The 21,794-nt window shown below is 42.8% G+C and overlaps 2 protein-coding genes across 2 annotated transcripts in view; both read left to right on the top strand.

Moving 5' to 3' along the window:
- Positions 1-10,401, top strand: part of carhsp1 (calcium regulated heat stable protein 1) — a 30,315-nt gene extending 19,914 nt beyond the window's left edge. The window contains exons 2-5 of the mRNA XM_031726019.2: positions 4,091-4,252; positions 5,529-5,637; positions 6,672-6,794; positions 9,783-10,401. Of these exons, the coding sequence (XP_031581879.2) occupies positions 4,171-4,252; positions 5,529-5,637; positions 6,672-6,794; positions 9,783-9,945 (477 nt within the window). The 5' untranslated portion in view covers positions 4,091-4,170 and the 3' untranslated portion in view covers positions 9,946-10,401. The remainder of the gene's footprint in view (positions 1-4,090; positions 4,253-5,528; positions 5,638-6,671; positions 6,795-9,782) is intronic.
- Positions 10,402-16,452: 6,051 nt separating this feature from the next.
- LOC116309431 (neurabin-2-like) overlaps positions 16,453-21,794 on the top strand; it is a 36,432-nt gene continuing 31,090 nt past the window's right edge. The window contains exon 1 of the mRNA XM_031726022.2: positions 16,453-16,847. The gene's annotated coding sequence lies outside the window, so the exon portion shown is untranslated. The remainder of the gene's footprint in view (positions 16,848-21,794) is intronic.

Here is a 21,794-nt window from a genome sequence, read left to right as displayed (position 1 = left end):
AGATTTGAATCTTAGCTAGCAGCCTGGTAGGAGCCAACTGTAACGTTCGTTCCTGTGTTGCAGAGAGTTCGATGGCAGCAGAACAGCTGTGGTTTCTGTCACTTTCCTATAAAGATTGGTGCATGCATGTCTGGGGTCTGTTATCATGTGTGACCTCCTTACTGTCCCCTGCTCTTATCTTGGTCTCCTCACGTTTGTTCACACCTCTAATGACTCAGCATTTTTATTTTAGCATGGAAAGCGTGAATATTTTCTAACACATTTTATTGCAAACTGTCCCCTCTGTACCTTATGTTATACCAGATATTTTGAATCTACCTGGGGTATTTCTTTTTGTTAATCTTGATTAGTGTTGCATATATAACCTGCAATTTACTGTGAGAAAAAAGGGCCAGTTTTTACAATAACATTATTACAGTAATGGTTTTTGCTCCCTTTGGATAAATGGCAAGCTTCCACTGCTGTTACTTGAATGTGCCTGTTCAGCTTTACTTTTTTACAGCAGCATGCCAAAACACAAACACCATCACACACTTTCTGATGCTAATCTCCAGTTCCACCACATCCCAGAGGTGCTCCACCTTTGAGATTGAGATCTGGTGACTGTGGAAGCCACTTGAGTTCGGTGAACTGATTGTTATGTTCCAGAACCTGTTTGGCATGATTTAAACTTTGTGTTTGTGTTTAGCTTCTGAGATCAGACAAGAGCAGGCATGCTCAGGGTGGCCAAAGCAAGGCTAAAATGAAAGGGGGCAAATATAAGTTCACAACTGAAACGGTCACTGGAATTCTTCCAGGAACCTGAACTTGGTGAAGCGCAACCAAGGAATGGTTCAATTCAGTTTTACTTATGTATTGCCAAACAACAGTCGCCTCAAGTTGCTTTATATTGTAAGGTAATGACCCTTAAACAATGGAGAGAAAACCCCAAGAATCACAAAAACCCCCTATGAGCAAGTACTTTGGCGACAGCAGGAAGGAAAAACTCCCTTTAAACAGGAAGAAACCTCCGTCAGAACCAGGCTCAGGGAGGGGCGGGGGAACATAGCACCTTCTTCCTGTAGTTACTTTTGTTGCTCCTGCCCCAGAAACATCCAGCTAGTAATAATAAGGGACTGAACATTATTTCTACTGACGCATTTTGCTTTGCGTCACTTGGATTTTGCTCTCTGTAATCACAAACCACAGGAAGTGGTTTACAAACTCGTGATTCAGACCAGAGTAAAAGAACTATAGGTTTGAAAATGCCTGGTTAGCCTCCTCAAACCTGGAAAATTATGGCAAATTTAAAAATATTTCATTTTAAAAATTCAGTTGCCGCATTGTTTTAAAGAAGACCCCAGAGCAGAATTTTTAGTGTGTTATGAAGGAATGTGATCATGGCCCTTTTAACAGCTGCATTTAGTAAGTAGTAACACTAAGTGAGCTAAATCCGTACTCACCTTATCTTGTTTTCCAACCTTCCCCTGAGTGCTATGTCTTATCTGCCACTTTTTTCCTTTCTTTTTCCCTGTTCCACCTCCTCTCCTTGGAAAGACCCTCTCGTTTGTTTATGTCTGTTCGCTCCATCATCCTGTAAAAGCTTTTCCCTTTTTCCCCATCTTTTTTTTTTTTACTTTAGCGACTTGCTATTACTTTGTGGGGGAGGTTGCTTTGGTCACAGTGTAAACAGAGGACTGACAGAGGTGTGTACGTGTGTGTGTTGATGGTCATAAAGGAAGCACGCTGTCCTGAGGGGCTGTGATTACATTAACCTCGTGTCTATTGAGTTAAGGTGGATCAGACACCATGCTAACTCGGAGCTGTGCTTCAAAACCGTAAAGTATATATAACTGCTGCCAGAGCGTGTAGCTGTAAGACTCTTAAAACAACTTGCTGTGTGCTGAGCAAACTTTGCCGGATAAATATATGACCAGATTTTGGAAGGGGAAAAAATGCTCCTGTCAAATTATCAAAGATAAGAGTGCTAATCATGTTCAGATATTTAGAGCGTGGTGCTGTAGTTTTTGTGTTCATTAGCAGTAGTCTGTCCTGTTTTGGTGTTTTTGTTTATCTGCACACAGCTGTTCCAGAGAGATCCGCAGTTGTTTTCCAACCTTTCAATAGCTATTATTCATCCTCTGTTACAGAAACCAGATTCCACAGAGCTCAGTAATCCATCTGAACAAGCATCCAGCTTTGATGTGGCTTTGTACTATGTTATCATTGTGCCAGACTCTTCTCTTAGGAAGATGCTTAACTTCCATATTGTTATAATGCAAACTGTATTGTCGTTTGAATGTTTTTTGGGGCGGGCTTAGTGAGCAGGTCTGATTGTGAAACCACATGCTTATTGGTGAATGACATGTTTGACAAGTCATTAGTAAATAAGCATGTTTCATAACATGGATTCTTCTTTTAGGCCCAAACAAAGACTTTTCAAAATGACATTTTATTCAGTATGACCCAAAGTTGTTTTCCCATTGGCTTCTATAAGCAGAAGCCAATTGCAACTTCTTATCTGGTGCGCGTCTTTTATTTTGACAGCGAATGCGCACCTGCAGACCACTTATGTGCACCCCTGGCTATAGGACTGCAAGTCTTTTGGCAACCAAAGATATCAGACGGACAGAATGCAGGTTATTTTGTTTTTCCCCTCGCTGGACCACCACTCCAATAGATCAGACTGTCTTCTAGCCACCTGTGTATTTGTGCTGGCCCATTTATTTGTTTTTAAAAAGCCAGTTTAATTACTTTATACGTTGCTAGCTTAAGCTATACCAATATACCATAAATTATGAGTAGATTAATATTCTATAAGAGCGAGCTGAGCGTAAAAGTGAAGCCCTCAATTTACCGGTCGATCTACATCCCTACCCTCAGCTACGGTCACGAGCTGTGGGTAGTGACCGAAAGAACGAGATTGTGGATACAAGTGGCGGAAATGAGCTTCCTTCGAAGGGTGGCTGGCCTCTGCCTTAGAGATGGGGTGAGAAGTTCGGCCATCCGGGAGGGGCTCAGAGTAGCTGCTGCTCCTCCACATTAAGAGAGACAGTTGAGGTGGTTCGAGCATCTGACAAGGATGCCTCCTGGGTGAGGTGTTCCAGGCCTGTCCCACCAGGAGGAGGCCCCGGGGCAGACCCAGGACACGCTGGAGAGATTATATCTTTTGGCTGGCCTGGGAACGCCTTGGTGTTCCCCTGGACAAGCTGGAGGAGGTGGCTGGGGAGAGGGAGGTCTGGCTTCTCTGCTTAGGCTGCTGCTCCCGCGACCCGGGTAAGCAGAAGAAGATGGATGGATGGATAATATTCTATATTCTGAAGTCTGTATCACAAAAAATAGTTCCTAAAACAATTCTTGTGAGAATGTGTCAGTCTCCCTCATGCTGCGTGTTAAATGTGGGGGAACTTTGGCCAATCACAGACCTGATTCTCCCCACGCTGTCCAGAACTGCTGTGTGAAAACACCTTTGCACCGTGGGAAATCTGCTCCACTTTGTTCCGCAGAATTACTCAGAAATACTGATGTTCACAACCTCGCTGAAGTTCTCCTGGTTGTATTTGTTTAACATTCTTGTGTCTTTCTCTTTTCTTCTTCATCTTTCTTCTCTTTCAACAATACAGCTGTAATGGAAAGGAGAAGCCGGTGCACGTTTTCTTTTCCACCTTCCCCTAATTGCTTGACGTAGAGTAGAGGGTGAGGTAATGGCTGAGGTGAATAAGGGCACAGTTGTCCTTCACTGTCTCTCTCAGGTCGCATCGACGTGTACTAAAACTATTGTTGCCACGGCAATGAGATCCGTGAGCACAGATTGTTTTTTACTTTTTGGGAGTGGGGGCTGGAATTGGGATTCGCGGTTTGAACTGCTATTGAAGTAAAAGAGTGCATGTAACACCTGGGTGAGACTGACACACTATCGTGTGTGTGTGTGTGTGTGTGTGTGTGTGTGTGTGTGTGTGTGTGTGTGTGTGTGTGTGTGTGTGTGTGTGTGTGTGTGCGCGCATGTGTGTGTGTGTGAGAGAAATGGAGAGAGTTAGGTAACCCTGTTCTTTGTAAGCATGCTGTGTGACACGCTCTAAATCTCGTCTGTCCTCCTCCTTTCCTTTCCCAGGTGGTTAACACGCTCTGCTGTGCTCCCTTTTGAGCCACCCCCATCCTCCCTCCCCATCCTTTGACTCTAACTCTTCCAACATGTCCTCTCAAGACACTGCCATCAAGGGGTCTCGACCTGTGACCCCTCCACTGCCTTCTCCGAGATCCCCACGGTCCCCAGGTATATACATAAATACATACACACAACACCCTCTTATGTGTCACCTGACATTTAAGTACTCTTGCTCATTTTCAGAGCAAAATCCATCGACATCCTACAATGTGAATGTCAAATCAGCACTTTACTTTAATGAGATTAGTCTTGTCCATTTTGCTGAAATTTGATCGCAGAAACTCGAAATGGAACTCGGTAGTTTGTATGGCCCCCACGTACTTGTTAGCATGCCTGACAACATGGGGGCATGCTCCTAATGAGATGACAGATGATGTCATGGGGTGATTGCCTCCTGGATCTGGACAAGGGCATCACTGAGCTCCTGGACAGTCTGAGGTTCGACCTGTTGGTGTCAGATGAACCCAAGCATGATGTCCCAGAGGTGTTCTGTTAGATTTAGGTCAGGTGAGCATGGGGGTCAGTCAGAAAGATGAGCAGGGGAAAATGTCATTGGGCTCCACCTGTTAAACCATTGTCCCAGAAGTGTATATTAGAGGGGTGATTGGTACAGAGTCCAAAATTCAAAGTCTCCAGAGAAAACAAAGACACTGATGGATTGTCTTATACACCATTTCCATATGCATGTGCCAAGTAAGTGCACTATCAGAGTAACCTGTCCCAGCGTCATGGCCACATGTGTTAACAGGTGTCTGCTCTCCAACTGATCTGGGATCTATAATCATTTCTTCTCTATTAATGTGCAAGTGATGCTCATCATACCAGTTCATGAGCCTATGCAGTCCTGCTTTATGGCTGGAAATATCAGAGTTGGCTGTGAGCAAATTAAGAATAAGTTTCCTAAGAAAAATCATATTAGTTGGGCTGCAAGCTAGCACAGTCATTTGCATACAGAATAAAGAAGCAAGGTGAGCTAACTTTAGGAACAGTGCACTGTTAGAGCACTCACTATAAACAGATCAACGTACAAACAGTATGTGTTGCATTGATGTGAACCTACTGTGCACGTTAACCCAGTTCTTGTTATTATTATAGTGGTGGTGGGATGGTTCACTTATAATTAACCGTCCCTGATGCTGTGAGATGTTTAATGTGACTGACTTCATCATGTGAGCGCGTCGAGCTCACACTGAGGTGGTTTACAGCTATGATGTGGCACGGACGAGTATTAGCATCTCTGGCTCCGAGGCCACGGTTCATTTATTTGCACGATGTATTACAGGCACAGAACGTTTCCCTGCTCTAACCCCTCGCCATACTGTAGCGTGAAATTTGTTGAAATGTAACACACTGAGGGTTTTGGGTTTTTTTTCCCCTACTTCAGAATCTCTGCACCTCCCGGCCTGCAGACACAGAGATCGCTCGCCTTCCCCTATGAGAGGCTACCTCATCCCCAGCCCTCTTCCCACACGCAGAAACAGGACCTGCTCAGCGTGAGGACACACACACACACACACACACACACACACACACTCTTTAGATATTAACGAGAGGAAACACATTCACAAGTCAATGAAGCGAGTGTAATATTCGCTGCTATGTCTCCACTATTGTGAGGCTTGTTGTCATTGCTGGTAAATAATCTCGTGCTGGACGCTGCATGGTGATCAGTTTGTTAATCAGACTGTCAGATTAGCATGTTCAGCGAGACCTTCTGTGTCTAACCACTGACAATGAAACCCCCCCACCGCCACCACCATCGCATGTGTGGGAACTTCTAATCAGCTCGGAAAACTTTATGGGAAGCGTCCACGGCAGCAGCACTGCTGTTTCCAAGCACGAAGCGCGTCATGGCTTTCATCGTTTGTGTCCTGGAATTTCCATTCATTGTTACATTTCATGCAGTATTCAAGCAGCATTTGTGGGGTATTCGTAGGAAGGCATGTGTAAATGATTAATATGTGGCTGATGGAGACAAACAGCAGTGCATGCCAGCACTTTTCACTATCTGCTCAGTGTCACAGTCAGTTCTCTTAAACTGCTCTTCAGAAGACTCAACATAAAGTTTTAAATAATGAGGTCAGCACATACATTACTCTGTATTTTGCATATTAGCATATGTATTTTTTTTCCACTCTTGGCTCTGTATGATGTAAACGAGTTTATATTCTGTGAATTGCGCAAAGCTACTCTGGTTGTTGAAGAGCATAATAAGATCTGCTTTAAAGTAAATATTATGTTTTTAAAAGCTCATTCAGGGCCAGCCTGGCGCTGTCTGCAGGTTGCCCTGCAGCAGTCCTGTTTGTCACTCGGCTGACTCGCAGGATTGGATCTCCTGGAGAGCAAACAGGACGGAGCCAGCTGGTTAGCAGCCAATGACCTTTCAAAATAAAATGCTTATTTCATGTATGGCGGGTCTTCGCGAGTGTTTTTAAAAATCTTACGAGGGATCTGCTTCTGCTGGTTCATCAGTCTGCTCTGTGCTCACTTCTCCCATCCCTCTCTCTGTAATGTGCTTCCTGTGTAGGACGGCTCGTGCATCGGAGGGACCCGTGTTTACTGGCGTGTGTAAATGTTTCTCGCGCTCCAAAGGCCATGGATTTATCACGCCATCGGACGGGGGCGCTGACATCTTTGTCCATATCTCAGAGTAAGTGTGTGTGTGCTCTGCAGATTAATGTGTTCGTGGTCATGTCAGCGTGGGGAAGCACCTGTGGTGTGGAGAGTGGTGAGTGCACACACCTCATCGTTCTGTGGGTGAAAGGTCAGGATGTGTTTATTGCTCTGTCACTGATGAGGTGTGTGCAGCTTTGGTTTGAATCACTGATGTTAAAGTTTGTCAGCTCTCTGTGTAGGAGTAAAAGGAAACGTGTGTACACACACACACACACACACACACACACACACACACACACACACACACACACACACACAGCAGGGTGACGACGAGTGTAGGAGGACCGCAGAATATCTGATGACCTTCACTGCGGTACCTTTGTTATCACCCACTGGCCTAAAACACACAGACGTTAGCAGCACGCACATGAACACTTAAACACCTACGTACACGTAGAAACAGCTCATTGGATACTTTTTAAGCACAAAACAATGAAATGGTTCACAAAGCCTTTGAGTGACTTTCCCACTGTTTCTGTGAAGGACGTGTGTTTGTTGAACATAACAGGACCAGGCTTATCCTCAGCAACAAGGCTTAATGACACAATAACACAGCCTAGTGATGTTTATTGATAAAATTCTATTGATATATTGATATCAACCCTCATGTCCTGCTCTGGCATTTTTCTTTTTTTGATTCAGGGATCATTTTGAGTGTGTTAAAGCTTTCCCCAGTGTCCTTTGCTCTGCCATCTACACTCTATTAATGCGTTTTGCACCCTTTGACACAAATGCACAAAATCTGCCATAAACTCCTCATGCATCTTTTTTTTTCACTTAATCAACTTGAGCCCTTATCAGAATAATAATCGATCATTTTCTGGATTGAATGTGATTTTAAGTGCAGACTTGATTCATTAGCCTTCTCTGGTCCTTCAGGTCTGTTGGTGCTGTTGAGCGGGTTCATAAATTCATTCTTTTTTTTAAGAATGAACCAAATTGTTGATTCAGCCAGTCCTAAAGGCTTTGCTGTCCCACTCAAAGGTTTATTTTGGTTTGTCAGACTTCTGCAAACTCAAAGCACACGGTCTAAGGAACTTTCAGTGCAAACCTGTAAGTGAGTGAACAGGAGTTTTGGGAGTGGCCACATCAACAGTTCGGTAAGTTGTGAGGTAAAGAAAAGCTCCAGCACTTCCTGCCAAGCTGGTAAGTTTGGCCTTGACATCCATGAAAGTGCGGGATGATTGTGAAATCCTTTCCAAGGTAAAGAAAGCCATGTGAAGAAGACTGTTCAGGAAAAATCTACTATTCTTATTTACCAGTGACAAACCAGTACTCAGCATGAACAATGGCCTGCTTAGAATAGAAGAATAAAATAGAATAACTCTTTAGTGTCATTGTTCTTGTACAATGACATTATGGGTGCTCCACACTAACTGTGCAGGAATAAATAACAAACAGGAGAAATGTATACAAACTAGAGGAATATATCCAGAACAAGGGAAAGCCACACATTGGACAACACAGTGCTTGGAGGTAGTGCAAAGAAAAGATTTGGTCTCAGGATGGAGTCCGTGTGTGAGTGGCCTGAGTGATAAGGGTTACTCAGAGTGAGGTGGATGGGCAGGGGTGGTGTGGGCAGGGGGGTGGGGCAGAGCTTGTTGACAGTCCAAATGGCTCAAGTTGTTAGTGAAGCTGAGACGCCGACCAGAGGGCAGCAGGTCAAACAGGTGGTGAATGGCGTGCAAGAGGTCACCTGTGATGGCCCTGGTTTTCCTGCAACAGGAGGATCTGGCGAAGGCCTCCAGGGGTGGCAGAGGGCAGGCAATGATTTTTTGGAGGTGGTGTTATTTACCCTCTGCACAGCATTCCTGTTCTCAGTAGTGGCCCCTGCATACCAAACACCCAGGCAGCAGGAGAGCACGCTCTCCACTGAGGAGCGGTAGAAGGCCAGCAGCAACTTTCAGTCCAAGTTATTCTCCCTCAGGACAGAAAGTGCAGCTGCTGCTGGGCCTCCTTTACCAGGGCGTTGGTGTCGTGGGACCAGGTGGGGGGTGGGACTGATTGAGGCCGGTTGGCGAGGAAACAGACTTGTTAAAGCAGCCAAACGTGTTTGTGAGCTGCAGTATTTGATCAAATAAAACTAAGATGGGCCTGTACCAATAGGACAGTAATCAAAAAACAAAAGATCACACAGTGGAGACAATGTAATGTATTGCATTCCTGCAAAATCTGAAAAATAAGCCTTTTATAGATCATGTTAGCGTGTCTTTGTGGTCTCTGTGTGTGCAGCATGTCTGCACTGTGAGCCCACACTCATCATGTCTAAACAGTGTTTGTCACAAAAGTATCCAGATTTGTGAAGTTTGATGCTGCTGGGTTTGTTGGATAATTAGATGAGCGATGAGTCGTGCACATAGACGGATATGAAAACGAAACCACACGAGGAATCATCGCTGGTGATTTACCGACACTTCCTTGGAACTACTCAAGAATCTCATTCATTGACCTTACACTAATATCCAAAAGAAAGCCCGAGAGCTGTGTTATAATAATACTGTTTCTTATTATTGTTCATGTCCTCTTCAACAGGAAGTGTCTCATCTTCTGGTTTATCGTTTGTTTTTAAATAAGAGAGAGGTATGCCTTTTTGGGAAAATTTGACGTCTTTGTTCTGTGGCTAACTTGTTAAAGCAGAACATGAGAGGCACAAACTGGGTGAATGGAGTCAAATGGCCACTTGAGTGGCAGAGTGATCATTTGTCTCTACTTGAAAAATACTCTGTTAGGTAAAAGTACTTCAGCAAACCTCTGCTGATGAGACTGAGCTGTGTCACTGGTTCATCTTCTTTAATTATATCCTTTCCTTCTGTTTCCCCCAAATCAACAGTGAGCAGAAAACTGTATTCGATTCTATCTACAGCTAATCCAACACCCAGGAGGCTAAAAGGAGACGCATGAGTTTAGCGTGTCTGTAAAATCTAGCTGGGTTTGAACCCCCCTCTCTCTCTGTCTCCTACAGCATCGAGGGCGAGTATGTGCCGGTGGAAGGCGATGAAGTGAGCTACAAGGTGTGCTCCATCCCTCCTAAACTCGAGAAGATCCAGGCCGTGGAGGTGACCATAACCCATCTCAAACCTGGGACCAAACATGAAACCTGGTCAGGGCACACCGTCAACAGCTGAACCCCTGAACCGCGCTGGTGGAAGGGAAGAGGAGTGGGTGGAGTCAACATGATTGGGGGGGCGGGGTGGAAGAATGAAAAGGGGGGGGGCCTTGGGAGAGATGGAGGAGCCAGAGGTGGTTTGAGTGGTATGTGAATAGATTTCTGGATAGAGTGGGAGATGTTTTTGCTAGGGAGACTTCACATTATGTTAGAGTTTTAGATCCCTGTTTAAAAAAATTTGATAGTGAGATGTTTGAAACAAGAGTTTCCATTTCCTGGAAGTTTTCACAGATTTTCGTTTGGAAGAGCTGAACTGGCCGTGGCTGCTGAATAACCCATGAACCCAGCGCCGTGGGGTTATTCTACAAACTACACTGTGAGGCGTACTCCTCTGTTTGTGCCTACTTCTATCTATAATCTGTGTTTGACATGTTTGGATGGCTCAACAAGTGAATTAAAGAACTTTCACCTGGTACGACTGAGTGTGTTGCTCATTTTGTTTTTATGTTTCAGCTGTGGGAAAGTGATGGGAAGGGTTTTTGTTTTGTTTTTAACCTTTTAAAAGGGTTTCAGCTCTGCGTGTGTTGAGTTGCATTAAGATCAGGACCATAGCAGGTCAGCCTGTTCTGTGTCTGACTGGTGAATTTTATGTGTTCTGCACAGATTCAATGCAATCTGTGCCACAGGCTTTGCAGCTTCTGGGATAGATGCTATGTTACACAACCTCTCATAGGAGGAGGTGCTGGTCCTTTCTTTGATGGCTTCATTACTAATTGTTTTCTATTCTGTGAATAAACACGCTCTCTGACTCGTCAGCATGTTCTGTTCATCAGTGGGGCATCATTATCCATCTCCTTTTGTGGTCCTTTGTCAGATCTCGGCTGTATGAGTTGGTCAGCAGCAGAAACCACCATAAATGGTTTCTGTTACATGTGGCAAAATTACCCAGTAAAGACACACATAAGCCAGGCTTTAGATAACTGCAGCACGCTGCTGTTGCAGTTTTATAACCTTTTGGATGTATCTGGCAACAGTTTTGTGGGACCCTAATTGTTAGCTTGGAAACCAGAGGAATAAACAACCATGCCTGTGTAGGCTGCACAGCCACTCAATGGACAGTTGTTGGCTTCTCATTCTGGCCTTTTCCATGCTGATAGTTTTCTGTCGTGTACAAAGCAAAACTAGTAGAAGAAAACAATTTACTTGTATATTCTGACCCAGGAGGATGGCTGCAGACTCACGGACTGCTGATAAAAGCTGTCAAAGCAACATCAGACTGCTTGGACAGTCTCACATCAGCAGGTATTCTTTCTCTCCTCATCCTGTCAGTATGGTGCAAATAATGAAGCCATGAACATTAATAGGCTGATTATAACTTGTAAGGTGTCTAGTGTCTCCATTTAGTATCACAATCTCACTTATCATGACCGCAGGATTATGAGTAAATGTTAAATCCAGTTCTTTGGAGGAACTACCTGCATGTGACGAGACTTTTAGGGAAATGCTGGATTGCTGACCTTTAACATATCCCACCTGCCTCGAGCTCACCCTGGCCTCCTTCACAGGATCCATGAACCTCCTCTGAGGGCTACATGTATAAAACATATATAAAAATTAACATCAGTGTGAAACATCACAGATTCAGTGGGCTGTTAGAAACTAAACACTTGGACAGGTTTAATAAAATGAAAAGTAGCAGAAACTTTGAAAGTTAACCAAAGTAAAAACTCGATACTTCTCCCACGAACAGCAGGACTCAAAAGGGCGATTGTTTAGTGCACATGTTTATAAAGTGCTATATATGATTGATTGATTGATTGATTATACTTTATTCATCCCGAGGGAAATTGGTTTAAGGCTGCCAGCCGTGCCAGCGCCGGGCTTATAATAAAACTTCAACAGAACTCACTGTGATCAATACAAGGTTGGATAGAACAACAAATAAACCTAAAATGCAAAATGAGTGCGTGATCTATAGCATGAAATCCTAAATTCACGCGTGTGACTGAAGGACAAATTAGGGTGAAACTAAGTGTGAGTAGGAGTGAATCTACTCGCTCTGTCTGATCGTTTGGCTCGAACTATCTTTACTATCTTGGTGAAAAAAATGTGTGCTTATAAAAAGTGATGCACGTTCTGACAGGTTACTATCATCAGAAAAAGGCTGCTGCCCTCCTCTGGCAGCGTTTATCCATTACAGCTCGCTGACGTCCAGCCATCGACCGCTCTGTGGACGACAACGGTGCAGACGTGGATTCCCGCAGGTGCCATCGTGCATGTTTTCACCTTTGCGGATGGAGCTAGAGCAAGAACCTGCTGGGTTTCACGTGTGTTTTCCTTTACAGGGACCTTACTGATGGTTGGTTGTAAAGTTGATTCTCTGCATATTGGGAAACATCAGTGATGATGATCTATCTTTTTAAATAACCTGCTAGTGACAATGTGTGATAACTTTATCGGATAGCAATAAGCATGTTTGGGTCTTTTCTGATTTAATAAAGTCAAGTTCAGGTTATTATCTATGAATATGTTCAACGATGCAGCTCCTTACTGTGACCACTTGAAGGTGGTGAACTCCCATGTTAAAAGATCATGGCATCAGGGAACGTCTGCTTTTAACAGCTTTCTACAAAACCGTTTCCTTTACAAGGAAACACCTCATGGATTTAAATATTCTGAGCACTTTTAGTCACTTGTGTTAAAAAAAGATTGTGTTTTTATTGGACTGGAAAAAATCAAACCGCAAATCAGAAGCACAGGCCATGCATGGAAGGTAAGCAGGCTGTAGTTAAAGGCAGAACTGCTGAGCACATTTTCAGCTCCAAATTTTAAACTGTGCACTAAAGTAGCTTTGCATGACTCACAGTTCAGAACTAGAAAAATTTGCATTTCCTGCGAAAATGCTGTGTGGATGCCTTAACGCTGAAGCTGTCTGCTGAAAAGCTGAAAAAGATGAAAAGTTGCAAAAAGTTGTATGGTGGTGAAAAAAAAAAAAAATGGCACCCTGAGCTGGATTTGAACCTGGCCTGGCCAGGCTCAAGGCAGCTATTCATCTCACTAACCCAAACTCATTCTCACAAAGAAGAGGTGGACAGACTGACAATTCTGCTGAAATCAGCAGAAGCTGCTGAGACTTGTGCTGATAAGAGGTGAAAAGGCTGAAAATTTTGCAGAAAAGAAGTAAATCAGCAGAATTTCTGCAGAAAAGAGGGAAAGAAGCAGAACGTTGCGCTGAAAAGAGGTGAATGAGCAGAATTTCTGCTGAAAAGAGGCAGAACAACCTGGTTCTGCTCAAATTCACCAATCAGAGGTACTGCCTCTGTCTGCTTCATCAGGCTGTGTACTTGTCTGTATTTCTGCCATGGAGCGTTAAGAAGAATCTGAGGTCCATATTAGAAAAACTGCTAAAATGGGGTGAAAAAAATGACAATTTTGCTGAAAAGGGGTGAAGAAGCTAAAGTATACCAAATCAAAGTATTTGTGCCAAAACATAGTATTTCTGCCATATTGTGGTATTTGTGCCACAAAAGTTACTACATTACAACATGAATACGGATTAAAGATGAAAGAAACTGGCAACAAATTCCTCCACTACAAACCAGTCTGATACCACTTCTTTGCAGTGTTCACGTTTACTAAGGCACTACCCAAAAGGCGCCACAAGAGGGCACTCCAACACAAGAGATGACCTATGTACACTGATGCACTTAGTAACAGTCAGCCTCCTACTTAGCCATTACGTAATACAGCGATATTACAGTGTACAAATTCACATAAATTTGCAGGGGGAATAAACAAAGCAGGAACAAGCCCAAAACAATAAAATAACTGGGCTGCCATAGCTATCGCTAACTAGCACATACGCTAAAGGTAACTAAAACCAATACCAACCAATGTTTTTGCAGAAACACTGTAATTTCACTCAAATACTATGAAATAGCAGTAATACTATGATTTGGCAGAAATACTATGTTTCAGTACAAATACTATGACAAAGCAGAAATACTATGACTTAGAAGTAATACTATAACAAAAGGGATTCCTCAAAATTACTATGAAATTGCAGTAATTCTATGATTTGGCAGAAATACTATACTTCGTGCAAATACAGTGCTTTGGTACAAATACTATATTTTGATTTGAATACTATGATTTGGCACGAGTAGTATGATTTAGTACGAATACTACGAATTGGCAGAAATACTGTGACTTAGTAGTAATACTATAACATAACAGATATACTGTGATGTTGCAGACATAGTATGTTTTGCACTACTCATTTGTAGTGAAAAAAAAAATATGTGGACCAAGGTGGGATTGAACCCACGACCTTTGAGCTGCAGAGCCGTGTCATTACTGATTGCGCCACCTGGAAAGGGGGCAGGTGTCTAAAACACAGAGACTTGAGGAGTCAGAATTAGATGGCGGTGAGAGGCGAAAAACGCCGTTTTTTGGAGTTACAAAACGTCGTGTAACTCAAAAACTAGGAGGGCTAGCGGCATAATTCTTGTACTGGATCTGGATGAATCAGCGGACTTTGGTGTACTTTGACTGCGATTTTCATTGCTCTTTGTACCTCCGTGGAGAGATATGACGAGAAAAAAGCGGCTTCATTTTCGGAGTTTGAAAACTGAGAGGAGGACAGATTTCCAACCCTCAAACAAACGTAATTCATTGCTCAACGGTATGATAATTGTAAAAACTGCTTCCACTGTGAGTGTCAGCAGTGTCTGAAGATATATTGGCACAAGCCTCATGTCCTAACTTTGCTTTATTAAGGAGATATGGCGATTTGAAAATGCCTCCTGTTACAGAATTTCAGCTCTGAATTTCAAAACCTCCCCATAGACTTTGAATGGGGAGTTAACAGACCTTGTGTCACTTCGAGGCAAATTGCGAAAAAACGGTAAATCTCACAATAAAGATAGTGACATTGTCTGAAAGCCAGCAAAAATACCTACATTTTGATGTATAATTTGTGGGGGTTGAGTGAAAATTGAGCGAGTAGCAAGAAGTTGTTCGGACATGAAGAGAAACTTCAGAACAGACCAGCACACACTCTGAGTTAATTGCATAGCAACCATAGCAACGCATGTATTTTCTGAAAAATCACAATTTTGGAACTGAAAACTTAAAGAGGTATAAAATTAAAACGGTAGAAGATCTGAAAAAGCCGAATCACACAGCAATAGCCCAATAATCTGAGAACATTTTAAAGTTTGAATGGAGTTTCTGGGTGAAAGTATGAGGAAGTAGTTACGTTTCAAAAACAAGCAAGTTTTAGCAGAATTGTGGAAGTTTTCCATTCATTTCAATGGGACAAATTAAAGGAAAAAAGTGTAATATTTTAAAAAGTATAATAGTAATAAACACCAAAAGTCATAGCTGGAATTAGCAGAAAGAGCAGAACAGTTTAGAGTTTGAACCGAGAAAATCGGCTGAAAACTGAGGGAGTAGTTAAGTGCCGAAAAACGGGGGAGCAACTTGAAGAATAAAGTTTAAAGAGAAACAGGAACTCAATAGTGTGGATGCCTTTGAGGGCATCCACACAATAATCCTCGTTTATGTGAAAGTGGGTCGTGGTGCGGCCTCTCAGTTCTGCCTGAAACAAGTGTCTCTCCCGTTGAATCGTCTTTATTCTGATTGGTTCCTGCTTGTAAACAGAAAGTTTTAAACAGCAGGTGGGCTGTGGTGCTGTGCTCGTATTCATTTGAAGCATAATTTTGTGGTACTTAAGGTATGTGGATATTTTCAGTTTCCGCTATTTATTTGACTGGATTTGAGAGATATGGCATACTTTTTACTCCACAGTGACAGTTATAGTAACCACCTGTTTTTATCTGATTTTTATTATTTTACATTTTATAAGTTGTTTAAATAAAAAAAAATCATTTCCATCACATTATAGAACAAAACACTGACTGACTTATGCTCCCTTCCTCAGACTTGCCTTATGTATAAAAGTATATCAAAAGTATTGTAAACACAGCAAAAGAACAAAAATGAAAGTACTGTAAATGAAAATCATTCACTGTAAATGAAAATACACCCATAAAAGCATCACTAAAAAAAATGTAAAAATACTGTAAATTAAAACTATAAAGGTAAATGAAAGTACAGAATTACAATGATGTTAGTAAAAAAGTACTGTAAGGTACTGTAACTGAAAATGCAATAACACTGTAAATAAAAAGCAGTAAAATCACTGTAAAAGTACAGTAAAAGTACTGTAAATGAGTGCAAACACAGCGTCTTCTCTACAGTACAGCTGCTGCAGCGGTGGCGTAACTGCACCTTGCGTTTGGCAGTGACAGCTTCTGCCAGCAGAGGTCGCTGAAGCTCTACTGTATCTGAAGAGGAACTCTTGCTGATCTGTTTCTACCGAACAGCTTGTAAAAGTCATCCAACCACAGAAAACAAAAAAGAACAACCCCCACTAAAAAGGGGGGGGGGGGGCAACTAACCAACGGAGGCCGGCAGGAATCGCTTTATATAAGATGAGGTAGTTGCTGCTTGTTTCGTTTAACTAAATGAATTCATCAGTGTGCAACCACACCTGATGAAAGACGACTGATGAGGGAGAAGGGTGTGTGTGTGTGTGTGTGTGTGTGTGTGTGTGTGTGGACGGAGTGTGAACAGATAAAGGTGTGAACGAGCAGGAAACGGGTTGAGGAAGAATATAGGGGGAGAAGAGGGGAGGATAAGGAAGAGGAGTAGGGGTGAGGAGGAGACAGAGAGAGAGAGAGAGGGACGGAGGAAAACAGATGATGTGAGGGGGGAGGAGAAGGAGGAGCAGAGAGGAGGCAGGCACTCAGTCTGCTTTGCTTCGCAGGAGGAATCGGCAGCAACAGAAGGACAATGGACAGTGTTCACCGCGGGTCCTAACGAGCACCGGGCAGCTTCATCAAGCTGGAATACAAGGTATGGCTGAAGGTTAGCACACGGGTCAGTTCGTGCCGTCGTTTTACCCGCGTTAAAAAAGCTGCCGTGTGTCTGCGGGAGAGGAGAGAGGCTGCAGGAAGGAAGCGACGCGGCGCAGCAGACGCTGAGCGGGGCCTGCGTACCGGCTGCCTCTGGGTCCCGGAACCGGCCAGTGAAACCGTCCGATACCGCCACAGCTCTGCGCCTTCATCGTATCAACCGGGTTATAACGGCCGTGCTGAAACACAGCAGGAAAAGACACGCGGGAACACCCTATTCCACTGCTCATGCTTATCCTTAGAGAACGCCACGCCAAAGTCCTTTACAAAAACGTGAGATTTTACATTCGATTCACTGCCAGCAGGGTTACCCACCTTTTTATCAGTCCATTTGAAACTTCCTCGGATTCCTCGGGGTACTCTGTCGGATTCGGCGCCAGACTAATTAATCAAACCTTTTTATTTCAAATTACACTCAATGATAACGTGCGAGCATAGTGCTCGTCGCCTGCTGCTACAGCGTATTGGTATTGACGTGCGGGGAGCAGGACCACGGCACGCGACCCGCAAACAATAGTTGAGATTAGTGTGAGATAAACGCTGCTGTGTGTGCTGCACGGACGCCGATTTGTTGAAAAGTGTGCGCTTACTAACAGTACATATTCAGTCGTATTCGGCGAATGATGTGTTTGCTAGAAAAGAAGCTCCACCAAAAAGGAGCCGTTTTCGAATAGGAGTTTGGTGCGTGCAGCATATGTCGCTATGCCAACAAAGCCTCTCTCGAGCTTGCCAATAGTGGCAGCAGCAGCAGGAGGAGCACGCAGGCAGACTGTCTGCCAGAATGAACCTTTGCACTAGCCGAGGCCCGATGCAGCGATTGTCGTGTGAATAGATGGACTCATTGTGTTTACCATAATGTGGCTTCTGTTGGACACTGTGTGCGTGACGCACGCAGGGCATAAGGACTTTAATGCTCGAGTCTGAACGGCCAGTGTATTATCGTGCCAGTTTCAAGCATTATGTAGCTGAGCTGCTGCAGAGACTGTGACACACAGACAGATGTGAGCGGTTACAGTGAACTGAGCACTCCTCGGTTTTACAGTATATCATGAGACAAGGTCACTTGTGCCATACTAACCACCCAAACACTTAGAAAAACACAGGGAAGGCTGTGCGTGTGATGTAGCCTGTATTTAGTGATGGGAGGAGGCGTTCAGGGACCTCCCATAAATAGATTACAAGTCAATAGATGCTTGCCTCCATATGCTTAGGGTGACTGGTGCAGGCAGTGGTTCTGGTGCATTGTTTTTATTTTTTGGATTGTATTGCCGTACTTGTCTGTGAGTGGAGGATGGGAGCCCTGTCTGTGAGTACAGGTGAAAGCAATATCCTGTTATCTAGTTAGAGATTAGAGAAGTCAGTAAGAGCTGAAGCAAATCAGTGACCCTGATGTTTCGAGAGTGAGACCAGCTGGTTATAATAAACTGAAAAAGACACTGCTGCGTGTGAAACCATGTGTGTTCTTGAACAGGAAAACCGGAGCCCAGCTGGTAGTTAGACTCTACACTGAATGGCAGGAAGCAACCCCAAACCGCGAGGGATGAGAGGCAGGCAGGAGGCGGATTGAGTTGTTCTTCGAAAGATGTGCTTCACCATACTTGTGCTGGATTTAGTTACGTTTCTTTTAACTGGTGGCTACACACCAACGAATGAAGAGGCGCAAAGGCCTGCCCACGTCACGCTGGAGACTAGAGTTGGAGCCTGTTTGCTGGTGTTGTGCGTTTTGGGGGTTTGTGTGTTTGTCATGCTGTTTCTCAATCAGAGTGCGAGCTTCATTTGAACAATATCAGGAAACGAGCCAAGAACTATAAAAGCTGTTTGTGTGTGTGTGTGTGTGTGTGTGTGTGTGTGTGTGTGTGTGTGTGTGAATTTTGTTGGGCTTGTGTGAAAGTTATTGGCTTTACATTCAATTTGCTCACTTGACTTCACATGATCAGTATGTGAGAATTGAGTATTTAGCAAGACAGTGTCACAAGACTGTTGTTGCACTGTGTGTGTGTGTGTGTCTGTTTGTCCGCCCGTGGCCGGCAGTGCCATCTGGAGTAAGTGTGAGGCCAGACTGTACTATAAACACTGCTTCTTATTACCCAGACTGCCTTTCAGCTATGTTTACAAGTAGAATTCATCATTGTTTTGTCTGATAATTTCTTTTTAATTACTGGTTTTCTCCATATAAGGACTTCCTGCAGGCAAAGATGGCAAAAGTTCAGACATGTGACCCATACTCTAGCATCCAAAGATATTTAGATTACCCTCGTGTCTGAGTAAGAAATCATTAGATCCTCATAGGAGGCGTCGGATAGGTACATATTGACCTCACTGGATAACACTTTAAGCCAGTCCATAATACTGTTTGTTTGCCAGGTAACTACTCACTACTTACATTTACTTACAATGTAAATTTATCTTCTTTCCTGTAAAATACACAAAGTATGCAATACTTAAAACTGATCATGCATTACGTATACCTAGTTACACATTACTTTAAAATTACTTAGTTTAATTATTTGTTCTTTCCTGTAAAAACATGACCTTATTCTAGTGTTTGTAGGTAAATATAATGATTTCAAAATAAATGCATTGAAATTCCACGTAGCTAAAGCCGTGGGCGGTAATATAAAGTGCTGCCTTTGGTAGTTTAATTAGTTTCACATCTCTAAAAACGTTTCATCTCCATCAACATTAGGTTTGTTAGCACCGTCACGGAAAGCTAAACAGCTACATGATCCAACCTGCTCGGGGTTCCTTCAGCACCGATCATGTTGCTGCAAAGGATTTGTAAGTAGCTGCAAGTGGGAATGAGTGGAGTTTTATGTGCAACAGCAAACGTTGGAACGTCAAACGTGCACTATGAATCTCAGTGAGTCAGTATCTCAGTCTTCAGGCTTCTGCAAATATTCTGTTTCAATCTTTTTCTCTTACCTTTGGGCCTCTGTGATGTCAGCTACACCAGCTATTCCTAATACGGCATCTCAGGCACACAGCTTTGGTTGTGAGCACAGAGGTCAAGCCAGTCCAGACCTTCTGTTTATGAGGGGCAGCCAATCAGAATGAAGCTGTCTTAGAACAACTTGCTAAAAAGCTATTCCAGAAGTTCCAACAATAAAAACATGGAGTTGGAAATGTTTAAACGTTAAGCACAAACCGCTGAGGAACATCCATTTTCATTAAGTTCTAGTTTATCATGAAGCAAAAGGAAAACATCTGCTAGTTCTTGCTACTGAGCTGTAAAGATTTCTTAGTCTGTTGAGTAGAGAGTTGCTACCTGATGTATTATGGGAAATGTTGGCGTGAGTGGCATGCTAAGGAAATGGAAAATGTAGCGATTTAGTTCGGGCAGTTTGTGGTGACCTTGTAAATTCAAGTTGTGGAAGACAAATTAAACACACCCTCAGTTGCCCATGAAATCGCGGGCTCCTGTATTGTGGGCTATCCTCATTCGGGGTCCGTTTGGTACAATCCTTAGTGGAAATTCTCATTCAGGTTTTATACTTGAAACTCAAAGAGGCAAAGTATAAGTAAATGCTGCTCGCAGTAAAATGAACTGTTGCGCTTCTTTGCATTGAGCAATGGTAAGTTAAAGTAGAGGTAACATTGTGACAGTTTAACATAAATGACAGTATGAATCTTCACACATCAGCTGTGAATTTTCACACGAATCCCACAGTCTGCTGGAAAAATTAGACGTGTCTCTGGCTGTGTCCACGTTCCATTAGATAATCCTTAAAATTACAAATTTATTTATTTATTTTTCATCAGGGGTAGATTATTGAAGTACTAAAGAAGGGGAATCACCCATCTTATCACCTTGATGCTACTTCTGCTAGCTAAGAAATGTATTTGCACAAAACCCCATAGCACTATTTATGAAGATGTAACAGAGAAGACTGCTACAAATTGGTAACCATAGACTGTATGTAAAAGATGGATGCAGTGGTTGGTTCTGATTTTACATTTTAAGGCTTTAATGTTAGTTAATGTTAATGTTAGTTTTGGTCTCTGCCGTGTTCATTTCTTTCAGCCAGAAGTTAGCATATTTAGATGAGAGGCTTAGATACTAATTAGTGCAAAACAACAGACTACTAAAATACAAAAGCTGAAGCACACATTCCTTGGGCAGGCTGTACCACACACAAGCCATAATATTTGTCAGATAAGTCCAAAAAAACCCAAAAGCACTCCAGAATGGATCGATGCTTCAGAAGTGTTAGAGACGTTCAAATCAGTGATGGTAATAATTAGAACTGTGGCGTAGCACTAAGCTATCAGCTGTGTATGTAGACTCAGCAGCAGCTGCACTCTTTAGCACCTTCTAGGGCGTAACAGATGTATAAAAAACCATACATTATACATTTGTTATGAGGAGGAAGACTATGAATCCAAACCTCCTGTACCAGGTTCACTTCTTAATATTGTAAAGTTGGACATTTTAGCATTGGAATCTGTGGAGATTGAATCACCTTTTTTTTTTCTTTTTTTTTTTAAGCCAATTTCAAGTGGTCATTAGTAGTAGTTGTTGTTTTTTTGGGAACTTGTGCTTTGGCAGGGTTGTGCAATGTTGCCAATGGTAGCATGTGAGGGGTTGCGTAATGTAGGAGCTAGAGATGCTAGCAGTAATTGTTTGTTTTGGATTGTACAAGGTTAGCTGTCTACCCGAGTTAAGCTAAGCTAATGTAACTTTCCTAATTTAGTTTGATCTGTTAAATTTGGTGCACTCAAAACTACTGCCGTGACCTTAAATCATAAAAAGTCAGGCAACTATCAAAGAAAAATATAATCAAATCAAAGTTGTCGTTATTTTTTTTAGTTTAGCATGTCATTGGCAGATTATCAAGAAACCCCATTACTCTTTCTATAATTCATTCTATTCTAATTGCTGTCTCTGTTA

Source organism: Oreochromis aureus, linkage group 4 (assembly GCF_013358895.1).
Source record: "Oreochromis aureus strain Israel breed Guangdong linkage group 4, ZZ_aureus, whole genome shotgun sequence".
NCBI lineage: Eukaryota > Metazoa > Chordata > Actinopteri > Cichliformes > Cichlidae > Oreochromis > Oreochromis aureus.
Note: the sequence above shows the minus strand (reverse complement) of the source record. Positions and strands in the feature narration are given on the sequence as shown.